General features: G+C 40.8%; 1 protein-coding gene across 3 annotated transcripts in view; it reads left to right on the plus strand.

Annotated features, from left to right (window-relative positions):
• Nucleotides 1–15016, plus strand: part of PRDM10 (PR/SET domain 10) — a 100858-nt gene that overhangs the window by 52910 nt on the left and 32932 nt on the right. For all 3 annotated transcript variants that reach the window (XM_053203862.1, XM_015067259.3, XM_053203861.1), the window contains 5 exons: nucleotides 1640–1881; nucleotides 3319–3522; nucleotides 8950–9022; nucleotides 11081–11198; nucleotides 14527–14656. In XM_053203862.1, the coding sequence (XP_053059837.1) occupies nucleotides 1640–1881; nucleotides 3319–3522; nucleotides 8950–9022; nucleotides 11081–11198; nucleotides 14527–14656 (767 nt within the window). The remainder of the gene's footprint in view (nucleotides 1–1639; nucleotides 1882–3318; nucleotides 3523–8949; nucleotides 9023–11080; nucleotides 11199–14526; nucleotides 14657–15016) is intronic.

Consider the following 15016-nt stretch of genomic DNA (forward strand, 5'->3'; position numbering starts at 1 on the left):
AACCGATGGTCAGAAGAAGCTAAGCAGCCTGCTCTGTGAGTGGTTCACGTCACGCAGGAGTGAGTGGTGGATCGGGTTCGGAGCCCAAGTCTCTGAGACCAGCCCTTGAGCTGTCACACCACTGGGGTACATTTGTCCAGTCCTGGAACTTTCTGCCACTTCAGCTTCAACAAGTTTGCTTTGCTGTCTTGCCTCTCTTCACAGTAACCTTTTAAACATGCCTATTATATTGTAGGCACCGGTGGTACATTTTCTGAGTTACTTAATGCTTTCCATAGCCTTTTGATGGGGTTGGTCGCTTTCCAGAGATGATGTTAATTGAGAGTCAGGATTGCAGCTCAGGTGGTCTGGCTCCAGTGTGACCCCCGTTAACTGCCACACTTATTGCCTGTCTGTACTGTCTGCTTTGGGAGAGAATGGGAGGGTTCCTGCTTTCACCTACCAAATCATTTCTGCTTTTCATCGATTTTCATGCTTACATGGTGAAGTTCTTATCTCATTTAGTTGAATTACTGAGGCTGTTCAGAACTTTGTGGACACGCCAACTCTTTCCTGGGGCCTTCTGTGTGGTGATGGGAAAGTCTGTGTGCTTGGGGCCAGTGCTCACCTCCATGGGCAATAGAGAACTTCCTCATTTTGTTTTTCCTTGAATTCGTGAGTTTTCAAAGCAACTCCTTAGTCAAATACACATAAGGTTACTTTATCTTACAAATAGTAATACAAAGTAACTCTCTGTTATTGGAGAATTGTAGGAATTGAAAAGTACCTATTTCCTAAGCCAGGTCATCACACAGCTGCAGTTGGGTGAAAGACGTTTGGTTAATTAAATGTGGTTAAGGGTCATGAGTAGGATGCCTGTGTGGTCCAGGCACTTTTCTCTGTTTTGTGGCCATTTATATCTAGTGCTGGCAGTTAGCTTACAAATAGGTACCACTGGGAAAGAGAGGCTGGGTGTAGATGCTGAGTGCACAGTTATCACTCCTAGAAAGAGATGGAAATGTGTCCTGTCTGGTCTGGGCTAACTATCATTCAAGAGAATGCAGGATAGAATGCTAAATTCATTCATTCATCTTAGCATTATCTTCGCACAATATGCATTGAAATCTCAAACTCTGCATTGTGCTCTTTCTGTTTGAGTTAGACATTCCCAGACAATGAGGCTTCCATGACTCCCTTTGAGGAAACTGATTAAATGGTATTGTCAGGGTTTTTTAAATAGCTTCACTGAGCTATAATTTACATACTATAAAATTCACCTATTTTGTCTTACCAGATTTTGCAGCATTTATCCTAATAAGCTCTTCTTTTTTTCTTTTCAGAACTGTTATAATTGATTTGTAAATTTAGTGGACTACTATGTGACTTAATCTCCAGGAGAGAAATAAGTCACTGCCTGTGTATTATTTTTGATAGGCACAAGAAAATTCTGGCTGATTTTAGAGTAAAGGGACAGGATTTTATTGGTCTACAGTCTATGAAAGCTGGCATATTACAATTGAACGGGTAGTATAATTGTAGGAGTTAATTGGATTTTGGCTTGCAACCTTAGATTGGGGGGGGCAGGCTTCAGGTTAGAACTTTTTACCTGAGATCAGGTGATGTTCAGGAATTTGACTTTAAGATTTTCTTTCTTTTGCAGGGTGTGAAGAGTGTAATAACGCTCATTCTTCAGTGTGCCCAAAGCATGGCCCCTTGCATCCAATCCCCAATAGGCCTGTGCTCACTAGAGCGCGAGCGAGCCTCCCCCTGGTCCTGTACATCGACAGGTTCCTTGGAGGGGTGTTCTCCAAAAGGCGCATTCCCAAGCGCACCCAGTTTGGCCCTGTGGAGGGACCCCTCGTCAGGGAGTCCGAGCTGAAAGACTGTTACATTCATCTGAAGGTAATTTCTGCTTTATTATAGTTCACTCTTGCTCTTAATAACTTTTAAAGAGGCACATGTTTTCCTACTGATTTTCTTAATTCCATAGCAGTTGTTTGCTAGTATTTTCTTTCCCTGCTGAATTTGTTTGGAAGGGAAACATTTTCTCTCTCACCAATAAATTGGAGATTGCAGTTTCAGCCCCCTCAGGGATTATTCTGAGAGGTGGCCATTCTCAGGGGCTGTATTGTCTGCTGGAGCTGCTGTCACAACTACCACAGTCTGGGTGGTTTCAAGAACAGAAATTTATTTTTTTTCACAGTGCTGGAGGCTGGAAGGCCACCATGCAGGTGCTGGTGGAGTTGGTTTCCTCTGAGGGCTCTCTCCTCGGCTTGTAGACGGCCTCCTTTTCTCTGTGTCCTCATGCCTTTCCTCTGTGTGCGCACCCATCCCTGGTGTCTCTCCATGTCTCCCAATCTCCTTTTCTTTCTTCTTTTTTTAAAATATATATTTTTGGGAGAGGACAATTTCCCTAAAATAGGAAAACTACTTTTCAGTTTCTGAAACAGGTCTGTCCTGTTGAAGCTGTTGTTAAAGAATGGCTCACCTAATATTAAAGTGTATTTATACTGATCTCTGTTCTTCACATTTGATGCTTTTGCTTCTATCCAACCTCTGCGCTGTCTGCTTCTTGGAGAGCCACTCTGGAGAACCACGAAAGGGCAGCAGGAAGGGAGAATATTTGGGGTGTGGTTTTTGAGAAATCAGCTGTTGTCATGGGGAGGTTTTCTTTGGTGAATGCTCAAGATCTCCAAGAAAGAATGTTACTTTGTAAAGAGAAATACATATCACTAGGCTACTTATAATTTTTTTTAAAATGTTTATTTATTTTTGAGAGAGAGAGAGTGTGTGAACGGAAGGGGGGGGGGGGCAGAGTGAGAGGGAGACACAGAATCCAAAGCAGGCTCCAGGCTCTGAGCTGTCAGCACAGAGCCTGACATGGGGCTTGGACCCACAAGCCCTGAAATCATGACCTGAGCTGAAGTCGGACGCTTAACCTCTTAACAGACTGAGCCACCAAGGTGCCCCTAGGCTACTCATTAGAAATGAATGCAGTTGAATCCCTAAAATAAGGAACTTGTAAGGAACTAGAGAGTATTTTGCTTTGATTTCCCGGCTTATTTACAGCATTTTTTGATGTGTTAGTTAATGATGAAGCCTCAACTGAAGCTACAGTGAGATTGTTAACTTTAACATTTTGCCAGGTAATTCTCAGAAAATGTCCTTTTCCTTTTACATTTGGCAAGACACAATGCCTGTATCTTTCTAGATACAAAAGGAAGAATAAGGATACATGGTTAATTTAAGGAGCAGTGTTTTGTATATTACTACACTAATGCATGTTAAAAGTTTTGTTTGTTTTTTTGGTGTGGCTTTTTACGTTCTCTTTGGTTACAGGTTTCTCTTGAGAAAGGGGACAGAAAAGATAGGGATTTGCATGAAGACCTGTGGTTTGAATTGTCTGATGAGACCCTATGTAACTGGATGATGTTCGTACGTCCAGCCCAGAATCACCTGGAGCAGAACCTGGTGGCTTACCAATATGGCCACCATGTGTATTATACAACAATAAAGAATGTAGAACCCAAACAGGAACTGAAGGTACAGTGCTGGGGGCCGTGGTACCTTTGTCAGAAATAGTGATTGTTTCACGCTTTTCTTCTTATTTTTTCTCTGAAGTGGGATTCTTATAAAAATGTTCCTTTCCTTATAATTTGCTTACTTATTGAGTACCTGCTGTGTACAGTACATCTGTGGTAATTCCATAAATGAAAAAGAACAAGGGGCGCCTGGGTGGTTCAGTCAGTTAAGCGTCCAACTTCGGCTCAGGTCACGATTTCACGGTTTGTGGGTTTGAGCCCTGCGTCAGGCTCTGTGCTGACAGCTCGGAGCCAGGAGCCTGCTTCGGATTCTGTGTCTCCCTCTCTCTCTGCACCTCTCCCACTCACACTCGGTCACTTTCTCTCTCTCAAAAATAAACATTAAAAAAAAAAAAACAGAATGAAAAGTGTATGACTTTGGGGTCTGTCCAACGCCTACAATAAGGCCCATGGGTAAAGAGGTAGTTGTGTTTGGGGAACAGACTGGTATTTGTGATGGAGTGATTAAAGTTGGGGTCACTTAATGTCATTTATACACTCTGCAGAATTGGTTGGAAACAGGAAATCTTATAAAATCAAATGTAGATGTATAGGCAAGATCTCTTTACCGGATTACTTCGTTTTACCCAAAGAATTCTATGCACTGCCTTCTGATTTCAGGAATATATTTTGGGGGAATAACGATAGAAATTTGTCTAAATATTAACTCTTGATGACATAATGAAAATTCTGCTGTGATTCTAAGGAAAAATTCTTGATATAAATGAAAAAAGAGGTGAGAAATGATTTTATCAGTACACGAACACTGAATTGCACAGTGCTTCAATGGGGTAAGAGTGAGAAGTACATACCTTTTTAGGGGGAGAACAAAGACCTGGGCTTTGTTCAAAAGTTATACAAAACCCGTGTCTTTGAAACCATCAAATAGATGATTCATTAGCCCCAAAGAAAATATAGGAAAGGAGATTCATATCTCATATTATCCATCGCAGTAAATTCTTGATACCAAAGTGAATACTTCTTGACTGAGGAAGGGAGATTATTTTCTCTCTTAAATCAGTAGATAGAACTGTAGAGGTAGGGGCGCCTGGGTGGCGCAGTCGGTTAAGCGTCCGACTTCAGCCAGGTCTCGATCTCGCGGTCCGTGAGTTCGAGCCCCGCGTCAGGCTCTGGGCTGATGGCTCAGAGCCTGGAGCCTGTTTCCGATTCTGTGTCTCCCTCTCTCTCTGCCCCTCGCCCGTTCATGCTCTGTCTCTCTCTGTCCCAAAAATAAATAAACATTGAAAAAAAAATTAAAAACAGCAACAACAACAAAAAACTGTAGAGGTAAAGACAGGCAGAAACAATTAAATAAGACTATCAGTGTAACGAACAACCAAAACAACAGATGCAAAGGAAGCAACAGGGTGGGAGAAGTATTTGTAATACACGTTAAAAGGTTTAAGATAAAAAACAGAGAAAACACCTCTACCCTTTTTGGTATCCACACAGACACATGACTGAATACCAGGAACAGACTTTATTTGGAGGAGGAATCACTAGTAAAGAAATATTAAAAAATGTTTTTTCAATGTTGATAATTATAAAACCCTTAAAGCAACTCTGAGTTACTATTTTTATTAATTAGCAAAAAATAAATGGATGTAGTACAATGAATGTGAGGGTTTAAAAAATAGGGATATTTGTTACAAAATTGCAGTATTTTGTGGGATTATTTCTGGCTGTGTGTAGTAAAAATGTACTTGGCTTGGTAAATCCAGTCCTTGAAAATTAGTCTGAGGAAATAATTATAAACAAAGATAGAACTAGATACATTCTAATTTTGTAATGCCGTGTTTCACTGACTCAGATACCCAGGACTTGAAGATGAACCATTATTTTATACACCATTAAGAAAAAATATGTTGCCACTTTAAGCTATGTTACTGTGCTTATTTTTATCACCAAAAAGAGTAATTTTCTACTTATTGCAGGAACTGTGTTAGACTTATTTAGAGATAATTTTGAAATCATACCACATTTCTGCATACTTAAAAAGGCACATATAAGCAAAAAATTGGTTAAGGTATAAACTGCCTTTGTGTACGGTGTAACTTTTTTTAAGTTTATTTGTTTTGAGAGAGAGAGTGAGAGAGCAGGGGGTTGGGGGGAGTTGCAGGGAGAGAGGGAGAGAGAGAATACCAAGCAAACTTTGAGCTGTCAGTGCAGAGCCCAACTTGGGGCTCAATCCCACAAACTGCGAGATCATGACCTGAGCCGAAATCAAGACTCAGGTGCTTAACAAACTGAATCACCCAGACGCCCATAACATTTAAAAAAAACCCAGAATCACTGTTTTACTTTGTCATGGATATTTGTGTTTTGTTTATCTATTGTCTTCTGTGCCATCAAGGTGTTCGTGATGCTGTAGTATTTAAAAAAAAAAAATTTATTTTTGAGAGAGAGAGTGTGTGCAAGTCGGGGAGGGGCAGAGAGAGGGAGACACAGAATCTGAAGCAGGTTCCAGGTTCTGAGCTGTCAGCCCAGAGTCCGACACGGGGCTAGAACCCACGAACTATGAGATCATGACCTGAGCCGAAGTCGGACGCTTAACCATCTGAGCCACCCAGGTGCCCCGATGCTGTAGTATTTTTAAAATAAATGATCTACTGTTGCCTCTTGGATATTTTTCCAAACTACTGATGGCATTTCTGTGCAAGTTTTGACCCTATACTTTCTCACTGACTGAACCCATATGTCTTTTCCCTCAATTAAAACACATATTTTTGGAAGTTAGGTGGTTTTTCATTAAGTCAGTAGGAAGTTTCTGACAATTTGATGTTTGGTATATTCATAGAAGTCCTGCAAGGTGATCACACCAGCCTTGCATTGCTTTGACATTTCCTTTATTTATTCTCAGGAAGATGGCTTTTTTTTTCTTTTTTTTCTTTATTTTGCATTTCTTATCAAGTGTTAATAAGTCGTAAGTCATGGAGTGCCGGTGGGGCACACAACTGAATGAGGTGAAAACAGCGTAAAGAGCATGGCCAGGTTTGTACAAGAGAAACGAGCAGGTAGTGAAAGAAAGCTACATTACAGCAGTAATTGCAGAATGCCATGGATAGTGAGATGGTCTGAGATATTAAAATAGGAGAAATAAACATCTTGGAATTGATGGAATAGGGTAGAATTTATAACAGCAAAATGATAAACTCAAAATCCAACTACAGGTCCTGGTCAAGTAAATTACAGAACACAGATTCTGTAGAATATTATTCCACAATTAAAAATGGGGTCTCAAATATTTCCATATAGTTAAAATAGTATGTCATAACAATTATACATGATTAATTCATTTGGCAATTAATATATTGAACTTCTGAAACTCTGTTTCAGACACTAAGAAGAGACAGACTGGTGCCTGTGTTCTAGAGGGAAAGTGGGCAGAAAGATGTAAATAAGCAAATACAGTTGAGCCTCAAACAAAACGGGGACTAGGGTTGCTGACGCCGCAGGCATTTGAAAATCTACACAGAACTTTTGTCTCTCCAAAAACTTAACTATTAATAGCCTACCATTGATTGGAAGCCTTACCAATAACATAAACACTTGATTAACATACATTTTGTATACTGTATGTATTATATGTTGTATTCTTACAATAAAGTAAACTACAGTAAAGAAAATGCTATTAAGACAATCATGGCAGCGGGGGGCAGGGGTGCCTGGGTGGCTCAGTCAGTTGAGCGGTCTGACTCTTGATTTTGGCTTGGGTCATGATCTCGTGGGTTCATGGGATTGAGCCCCATGTCAGGCTCTGTGCTCATGGTGTGGAGCCTGCTTGGGATTCTCTCTCCCTCTCTGTCCTTCCCTCTCTCTCTTTCTCTTTCAAAATAAATAAGTATTAAAAAAAAAAAAAGACAGTCATAGGGAAGAAAAAGTGCATTCACAGTACTCTACTATAAAAAAAATTGTGTATAAGTGGACCCATGCAGTTCAAATTCCTGTTGTTCAAGGGTCAACTGTAATATCAAATAGTGGTAGGAACTATGAAGGAAACAAATGGTGCAGAAAGAGCATATAGCAGGCAAGGGACCAATTTAGAAATGCTGGAGAGGGAAGGCCTCACTGAGGAGATGATAAGAGGTGAGGGACTATGGAATGGGAAGGAGCCAGCTGTACAAGGGCTAGGGGAGGTGAAGGGGAAGAACCCAACACTCCTGATGGTGGACCAGCAAGGGCAAAGGTTGGGGTGGGAAAGACCTTAGCCCGTTTGAGAAACTGCAAGCAGGCCCTCTTGCTGAAAGGCACTAAGGGAGAGTGAGAAGACCTGGAGTAGATCATGGAGCCCTTTAGAGACCGTCATCGAACATGGCATGTTTTTTATGAGTGAGAAGCTGTTTAAGCATGGGAATGATGAAATCTGATTATGTTTTTAGAAGACTTCTCTGCTCCTGTGTCAAGAATGGATTGGAGGGAGCAAGAGTGGAAAAGAGGAGGCTCTTAGAACAACAGGCAAGAGCTCATCTTGGCATGCATCTTGGTGGGAGAAGCAGAGTTGGAGAACATTTGAGCTGTTCACAGCTCTTGCTGAAGGATGACAGAAGGACACTTAGAAATATGAGATACCTTTTAGGTTTCAAGTCTGAGCAGTTGGTTGGAAGGCAGGGTATTTATTGAGATGAAAAAGATGGCCAGGGGTAGGGGTGCAATAGGGAAGCATCTAGAATTCAATTCTGGACATGTTAAGTTTGAGCTGTTTGTAAAACATGCCAAATACCAGGTAGGCATGGAATGTATGTAGAGGGAACAGAGAGGGAGGGTCTGGGATAGGGATATTAATTTGGGAGCTGTTGACATAGAGTTGGTTGGAAATAGATGTGGTCACTTTAGGGAAAAATAAGAAGGCCCTGGACTTGGATTAAGCTCTGAGGAAGCTGAGAAAGGAAGAGCCCGACGAGGAGACTGAGCAGAAGAAGCCAGTGAGATTAGAGGGAGGAGGAGACTCAGGAGAGTGTGGTAGCGTTTGAAATCCTCATTGGTGATCCCAGCAAGAGCCATTGGGTGACATGTTGGGGTGGAAGCCACTATGATTCCAGCTGTGTGAAAACCCGTGTTTACATACAGATAAAACAACCAGAAGGCTATGCTTTATTTTGATGAAGAGACTATTAATATTATCTCTTGTGAAGTTTTTCTGGTAACAAAAACAATTTTTTAAAAAGGAAAAAGAAAACACACAGTTAGTGTGTCTTGGCATGTGAGCTTCCCGACTGACCATCTGGTGTGAAAGAGATCGGCTCCCAGTGCGATCTTTTTGTTGTTTGTTTGTTTTTTGTGGGTTGTGGGAAAGCCTGAATTGTTTTATGCAAGCAGGAGAAAGAATTTATGCATGCACAGAACATCTGGTGATGTCCTTTAGTCTTGATGCCGTACTTGGTTCTTGCAGGTGTGGTATGCTGCATCCTATGCTGAGTTTGTGAACCAGAAAATTCATGACATTTCTGAGGAAGAAAGGAAAGGTGATTGGACTTTTTTCTATTTTCTATTTTCTACATGAATTGTAAATTGTATATATTACATCATTATGCAATCTCCAACTTTTCTACCTCTATATATCTAATGATATTCCAGTATTTTTTTTGTTTTGTTTTGTATTGTTTTTCCAGCTACATATCCCTGTCTAATTCTAGGATCAAACGACAGGGACATGTTTACATTTCTTTCATGGGTGCTGGAAAACAGTATTTAATATAATGAAAACCTCCAAATACTAAATTAGAACCTAGACCAGAGGATGATCTCTATCTATATTTAATCATCTCTGAGGACATTAGCAAGACAGGCATTGACTTTGTTTTTGATATAAATATTAGTGAAGTATAATTTACATACAGAGAAATGCACAAATCATAAGTATACAGCCTGATGAATTTTCACAAAGTGAGCATATCTATGTAACCTGCATTCAGATCAAGAAACACAACATGACCTGTACCTTGGAAGTCCCCTGTGCCTTTTTCCAATTCTTCTTCACTCCCAAGTGCAATGGATCTCCTGACTTCTGATACCACAGATATAATATGCTTGTTACCAAATTTCATATAAGTAGAATTATATGATGTATGTCTGGGAATATTTTGCTCAACATTTATTTGTGCAATTTATCCATATTGTTGTATATTATTGTAATTCGTTCATCCTCATTGCTATTTGGTGTTCTCTTGTATGAATATACCATAATTCATTTATCTATTTAACTGTAGATGAAAATCTAGGTTGCGCAGTGCACTTCTGACACTACCTGGGTTAGATTACGTTTTTGCAAGTTAAAGGCCACGTCTTTTACAAGACTCTCTTCACTTCAGACACTATCTGCAAGCTTGGGGTTCCCATGCTACCTGTATTTCTGACCAACTAACTACAGTTTAGGGAGCTAGTATCTCCTTAGGCTGGATAATTTACCAGAGTGACTCACGGAACTCAGAAAAGTGCTGTACTTAGGATTATAAAGGACACACATCAAGACCAGGCAAATGAAGACATACTGAAGACAGGGTTTGTGAGGCTCCCAAATGCAAAGCTTCCATGTCGCTAGGTCATGTGACTTCCTTGGCACATTGATATGTGATTTCCAACCAGGGAAACTCTCCTGAGCTTCAGTGTGCAGAGTTTTTATTGAGGCATCACAACATAGGAATGGTTGATAGAATCATTTGGGCACACGATTGAACTTACTCTCCAGCTCTTGCTCCCTGGCTGATACCACCTGTTTCAAAGCCCCAACCCTGTAATCACATGGCTCAGCTTTCTGGCACAGGCAGCCCCCATCCTAATTCATATTAGCAGAAACTCAGGTATGGTCAAAGACCACAACGAATAACAACAAACACTCCTATTACGTGGGAAATTCCAAAGACTTACAGGTAATTTGCCAGGACCCAGGGATAAAAGCCAGCCAAATTCTTTATGATGCAACAGGGTTGTTTCCAGTTTTGGGCTAATTTGAAAAGTGCCACTGTGAACATTCTTCTACATGTCTTTAGCGAACATTTGTGTATATTTTTGTGGGGTGTGTATTCAGGGGTGGAATTGCTGGGATCGGGTGTGCCAGTAATCAACTTTAGTAGATAGTAGATACTGTAACATTTTATTATTGAGCATTGACTTTTAAGGTTTTTTTTTGTGACAAAATGTGCCTTCAGATTATAAAACCTGGATCTGAATCACTAAGGTATCTGAATCCAGATTTCCATTGTAGCACATTTCTGCCTTTCCGGTGTGGTGAGGTGTTGTCTGTGTGTGTGTGTGTGTGTCTGTTGGGGAGGTGTCAAAGGGTAGTATGACAGAGTTTGTTCTTTGATGTCATACATGAATGTAGAAGAAAATAAGATCCTAACAACTACTCTTTGTCAAACTGTAGCCTTTGATTTTATCACAAAACAGTGATGCAAACAGCAGACACTATGTTTATGAACACTGGGCTACCTGTGAGATGACATTGGTGGAGGTACTGGGCACTTGAGTTTATTGCTGTCTGTTGATCATTAGCCTCTATGATTTCTCTCCTGTGACTACAGTTCTTCGCGAGCAGGAGAAGAATTGGCCCTGCTACGAATGTAACCGCCGATTTATAAGCTCGGAGCAGTTGCAGCAGCATCTCAATTCCCATGATGAAAAACTGGATGTGTTTAGCAGGTATAATGAGGAAGAAAGTTTCACCAACTCAGTTTTTAAAGGTCCACATTCATTTCCAGTTTTAAAGGTCCACATTCATTGTCTGTAAATTAATGAGTGTTTCTGTGTATAGACAGGTAATCAGGTGGGCTGCTGAGGGAAATTATTTCCCGTTCTTCTTCTTCTTCTTCTTCTTCTTCTTCGTCTTCGTCTTCGTCTTCGTCTTCGTCTTCTCCCCCTCCTTCTTCTTCTTCTTTTAAATGTTTATTTATTTGAGAGAGAGAGAGAGAGAGATCAGGGGAGAGGCAGAGAGAGAGAAGAGAGAGAATCCCAAGCAGGCTCTGTGTTGTCAGTAGAGAGCCCAACGTGGGTCTCAAACTCATGAACCGTGAGATCATGACCTGAGCTGAAATCAAGTGTTGGATGCTTAACCGACTGACCATCCAGGTGCCCCCACTGAGTGAAGTTTCTTATCTGTCATTTCCTTTGCCCCACCCCCATCCTCATTTACTATTTACTTCTTTTCCAGCATGACCAGAGTACCCAGCAATAGGAGATCCTTCCCCCTCAGTTAAATCTCCCCTAACTTGAGATTCTCGGATAGGAATTCTTAAGATAGCACATCCTGCATCTTTGATTTGTAAATTTTTTTTCAGAAGTAGGATTTCTTCATCAAACTAAATCATAGGTTTCATTCCACTGTCTGAAAGAAATAAATCAGAGAGAATCATATAGGATGGGGTAGGCTGGAGCCAGATCAGGTAGGCTTTGTGGATAATGGTAAGAAATTTGGATTTTATTCTAAGCATGATAAGAAGTCTTAAATGGTTCTGATCAGGGAGTACCTGTGATGTGAATTTATGTGTTGAAATGTCATGCTGGATAAAAAAAATGTCACTTTTGCTTTCATTGGAGCAAGAGTGAGGACAGGAGGCCAGCTGGAAGCTATTTCAACAGTTTAGGTCAAGAACGAGAGTACGTTGGACTAGGGTGATGGGACAGATGTAGGGTTGCCAGCTTTTACAGGACTTGAAAAGAGAAGAGATGGTGTGACAAGGCATTTAGGAAAGTAAGAAAGTCAGTGTTCTAGGGAGGCACAGACTGACTGCCCGCAAGGTAAGAGCTCCCTTGAGGTTCATGGTCATGACATTAAAATAAGACCACTAGCATGCTGGGTGTCATTTTCCAGCTCCATTTGCTGCAATAATGTCAGTGCAGAGCAGCTGGGGAATTGGATTGCACAGTAGTTTCTCCCAAGTGCGTGCAACACAGCAAAAGTGATGGATCAGGAATGGCAATCAAGAGCATACACGAGGGAGTGCTGACAGCGAACGACTTTGCTTAATGGGTGGAAAGAAGGGAGGGAAAACATCAAGAAGACTTAAGATTGCAAATAGGTGACAAGGACTAGATTGTAGGTGGTAGTGAGATAGAAGGATTGTTGAGTCCAGGTATTTGAGGATGTGCGCTAGAAAGCTAGAGATAGCATTAGAGTGGACGATGCACAGAATTGGTGTAAAGCGGGAGGCTCTGCACTTATTGAGGATAACAAGGTCTAGGATATGACCATGGGAGTAAATGTCTGAGGTGGGTGGAGGACACAGTGAGAGTTGAGTCATTTTCTGTCAGGTGTCCCTAGAATTCTGTTCATGGCTCTATTATAACACTTTTTGTGTTTTATTGTGATTTTTGGTTTATGTGCCTGCCGCCTCTACTAGACTTCTGAAGGTAAAAACTGTCATATAGAACTTGTCTTTATTGCCTAGCACAAGCGTGACACATGGTAGGTAAAGATATTTGTAGGCTAGCTGTTAAAAAGAAATTTGAGACAATTAGGAAAATTTGAACTTTGACTAGATTTAATAATATTGAGCAACTATCAGATTTTTTTTAAGGTGTAATAATGGTATTGTGGATATATATGAATCTTTTTAAAGTATTTATTTATTTTTGAGAGAGAGAGAGACAGACAGAGCATGAATGGGGGAGGGGCAGAGAGAGAGGGAGACAGAGAATCCAAAGCAGACTCCAGGCTCTGACTCTCAGCACAGAGTCCAACGCGGGGCTGAACTGAACCATGAGATCATGACCTGAGCCGAAGTCGAATGCTTAACCGACTGAGCCACCCAGGCGCTCCATAATATGAGTCTTTATGTTGTGGAGACGCTTACTGAAATATTTACGGATGAAATAACATCTGGGACTTACTTCACAAATAATCTAATGGGGGCGCCTGGCTGGCTCAGTCAGTAGAACATGCGACTCTTGATCTCAGGGTTATGAGTTCAAGCCCCATATTGGGTGTGGAGCCTACTTACCAAAAAAAGTAATAAGTAACTAAGAAAAAATCTAATGGGTGTTTGTGTGTGTGAGTGAAATAGTGGGAATATGATGGAATAAAATTAGCCATGAATTGCTAAGGATTGAAATTAGGTAATGGGCACATTGGTCTTACTCTCTACATTTGCCTAGGCTCAGAATTTTCAATAGTAAGGAGTCTTTTAAAAGTTCTGGAACAACGTATAATTTTTGTTAAATTGTGAAATAGATGAGTGGAAGAATAAAACATGATCTGATTAATTTTATACATATCTCTCGCACACATCTCCTTTTCTTTTAATTCCAATGTAGTTAACATACAGTGTTATATTGGTTTCAGGTGTACAACATAGTGATTCAATAATTCCATATATTACTCACTGTTCATCAAGTAAGTGTACTCTTAATCCCCTCACACACGCATCTTCTGAAAGAGATTTTAATGATACACTTTCTGAATTCGTTTTATTAAGGAATTTTTGTATGCTAGGAATCTATTAAAGGGGATGGAATTGATTTGGTGTTTACTAGGCATGTTATGGAACAATTGAATTAGAAGTTTGTTTTGAGCTTCCAGAAGCTTATGGTAAAACAAGAAAGTTCTTTTGAATCCAGCCACAGTTCTTGGAAGGAATAGGAAGTGAAGCAAGGAGACAAGAAGGAAAGAATGGAATCTCATTTCTAGGAATGGCTATAAGGCTTAGCGTGTTCTGTCCTGTCTGCATTTCTCATGGCATTTCAGAGATATGTTTGTGCTTCCAGAACTTTCAATAATGAAATGGTGTCAGTGCTTTGAGTTTTTATAGCTCCTTTTTTTCCTGAATAATGTAAGAGCTATCTAGATGGCAAGGATGAGACGTTTAGAAAGTGTATATTATCAAAACGACTGTTCCTGTTCGAAAAAGAATCAAGACAAGTAGTAAAATGAGAGAAAATCAAGATTCAGGGCTCATCAGGACCATCGAGGGAAATATTTGTTAGTGAGAACTGTGTAACCACGACTGTTTATAACCCAATCTTTTGTCCCCAGAACAAGAGGCAGAGGAAGGGGACGAGGCAAGAGGCGATTTGGCCCAGGTCGACGGCCAGGGCGCCCTCCAAAATTTATCCGCTTGGAAATAACCAGCGAAAATGGGGAAAAGTGTGATGACACGACACAGGTATTGGGCGAGGGAAGAGCTCCTTCCTTGTCAGATGCTTGCTTAGGGGACCTGGACCAATTACCAGGTTTCAGTACAAACACCCCCCCCCCCCCCCCCCCAGAGGCTGAGCATCCTGCCATGCCGGTGCTTTGCCGCCTGTTCCTTAAAGGGTGACCGGAGAAAGGCAAGAAGAACGTATTCTTTTTTTTTTTATTCATAATTTATTTATTTTTTAAGTTACATCCCAGTTAGTTAGCATGGAGTGCAACAATGATTTCAGGAGCAGATTCCTTAATGCCCCTTACCCATTTAGCCCATCCCCCCTCTTACAACCCCTCCAGCAACCCCCTGTTTGTTCTCCATATTTAAGAGTCTCTT

Source organism: Acinonyx jubatus, chromosome D1 (genome assembly GCF_027475565.1).
Source record: "Acinonyx jubatus isolate Ajub_Pintada_27869175 chromosome D1, VMU_Ajub_asm_v1.0, whole genome shotgun sequence".
Lineage (NCBI taxonomy): Eukaryota > Metazoa > Chordata > Mammalia > Carnivora > Felidae > Acinonyx > Acinonyx jubatus.